Genomic DNA, 2,283 nt, shown 5'->3' with positions numbered 1-2,283 from the left:
TTCTGAATCCAGCTTGAATTTCTGGAAGTTCCCTATTAATAGTGTGTTAGTAGTGTTCCTAGTCAATAGTGTGGCATAAGGAGTAGTAAAGTCCTTACTTGGAGAGGTGGTGCCTTAGTTTCCTAGGACTGCCATAACAAACATATCACAAGTGGGTGACTTTAAAGAATAAGAATTTATTGTCAGTTTGGATGCCGTAAGTCTCAACTCAAGATGTAGGCAGGGCTGTTTTTCTGCTCCAGGAGAAGATTATGGCTTGTCTTTTCCAGCTTTTAGCAGCCTCAGGTATTTCTTGGAATTCCTTGGCTTGTAGGCAGACCCTTAAATGGTGTCTTGTCTCTCTGTTTAACTCTCCATGTCTGTTTTTCCTTTTTATAAGACACCACACAGAAGAAGACTTGGTTTAAGATTCACCCTACTCTAATAGGAGCTCTGGTGGTGCAATGCTTAAGGCATTTGACTGCTAACCAGAAGGTGGCGGTACAAACCCACCAGCCGCCCCGTGAAAGGAAGATGGTGCAATCTACTTCTGTAAAGATTTACTGCCTCAGAAACAGAGTAGGGGTCACTAGGAGTTGGAATCAACTTGATGGCAGTGGGTTTGGATTTTTTTTTTGGTCTACTCTATTATGACATTATTAGCATAACAAAAGAAAAACTCTATTTCAAAACAAGAGTCAAATTAACAGGTACAAGGGTTAGGACTTCAACATATCTTTTTGGGGGACACATTCAATCCTTAACAACTGGAAACTTAGCAGAAGGTTTGACAGATAGGAGGAAGTCTTTCTCTTTTTGTTGAGTAAATTAATTATTTGGAGGACTTATTCTTTACCTTCATGGATCTTTTCTTGCAGGGACTCATGCAACCAAAGTCTGGAGCCAATGGAACAGTTGTTACTGAGTTCATCTTACTGGGCGTGGTGGAAATGCCAGGACTGCAACTACTTATCTTTGTACTCTTCCTATTTGCCTACATGGTCACAGTTGGGGGCAACCTCGCCATCCTGGCAGCCATCTTGGTAGAGCCCAAGCTCCACACTCCCATGTACTTCTTCTTGGGGAACCTCTCAGTGCTGGATGTTGGGTGTATCACTGTCACTATTCCTTCAATGTTGAGTGGTCTCTTGTCCCACAAGCATACAGTTCCTTATGAAGCCTGCCTTACACAGATCTTCTTCTTCCATCTCCTGGTTGGAGTGGACTGCTTCCTGTTAACAGCCATGGCTTATGACCGCTTCCTGGCCATTTGCCGGCCTCTCACCTACAGCACTCGCATGAGCCAAATGGTCCAGAGGACATTAGTGGCCGCATCCTGGGCCTGCGCCTTTAGCAATGCACTGTCCCACATTGTGGCCATGTCCACACTCAACTTCTGTGGCCCCAATGTGATCAATCACTTCTACTGTGACCTCCCACAGCTCTTCCAGCTCTCCTGCTCCAGCACCCAACTCAATGAGCTGCTGCTCTTTGCTGTGGGTTTCATAATGGCAGGTACCCCTATGGCTCTCATTGTCACCTCCTATGCCCATGTGGCAGCTGCAGTTCTACGAATCCGTTCAGTGGAGGGCAGGAAAAAGACCTTCTCCACATGTGGCTCCCACCTCACTGTGGTCACCATGTTCTATGGTTCAGGTATCTTTAATTACATGCGGCTAGGTTCAGTCAAGCTTTCAGATAAGGATAAAGCTATTGGAATTTTTAACACTGTCATCAACCCCATGCTGAATCCCCTTATCTACAGTCTTCGGAATCCTGATGTGCAGGGTGCCCTCTGGCGAGTGCTCATGGGAAGGCAGTCACTGGCCTGAGGAGGCTTTGTCTATCCTTCCCTCCATGTCTCTTTTTCGTCTAAGGGAGGGGTGATAGTTAATCTGTTAACTATCTATTACGCCGTTGTTTGGTCAGACACTAGTCTAACTGTCGTTATGAAGTATTTACATGTGATCATATTAGTTGGCCTTAAGTAAAGCAGATCTCCCTCCCTAATATGAGTGGGCCTCATCCAATGAGTTGAGAGCACAGACGGAGGAGTCCCAAGGAAGTATTCTATTTTCAGACTATAAATAGACATCTTGCCAGAATTCCTCTTACTCTCTTACCACCTGACCAACCAATGTTGGGGCACAAATCTCTAGCCTGTCACCTAACCTATGGATTTTGGAACACAAGACTGACAGAATTTCCAGCCTGTCATCTGACCTGTAATTTTGGACTTGCCAGTCATACAACCATGGGAGCCAATTCCTCAGAAATAAATTAATTTGTTTCTCTTTCTAATAC

General features: G+C 44.8%; 1 protein-coding gene across 1 annotated transcript; it reads left to right on the top strand.

Annotated features, from left to right (window-relative positions):
* The first annotated feature begins 839 nt into the window (after positions 1 to 839).
* Positions 840 to 1,811, top strand: LOC103194115 (olfactory receptor 3A1). Its single transcript, XM_007937470.2, has one exon. It carries the CDS (start codon positions 840 to 842, stop codon positions 1,809 to 1,811), a length of 972 nt encoding a protein of 323 aa, XP_007935661.2.
* The last annotated feature ends 472 nt before the right edge of the window (positions 1,812 to 2,283 follow it).

Source organism: Orycteropus afer, unplaced genomic scaffold (genome assembly GCF_000298275.1).
Source record: "Orycteropus afer afer isolate SDZICR_OR568_19922 unplaced genomic scaffold, OryAfe1.0 scaffold00042, whole genome shotgun sequence".
Classification (NCBI taxonomy): Eukaryota; Metazoa; Chordata; class Mammalia; order Tubulidentata; family Orycteropodidae; genus Orycteropus; species Orycteropus afer.
The sequence above is the reverse complement of the archived record's forward strand: the minus strand, read 5'-3'. Positions and strand labels throughout refer to the sequence as shown.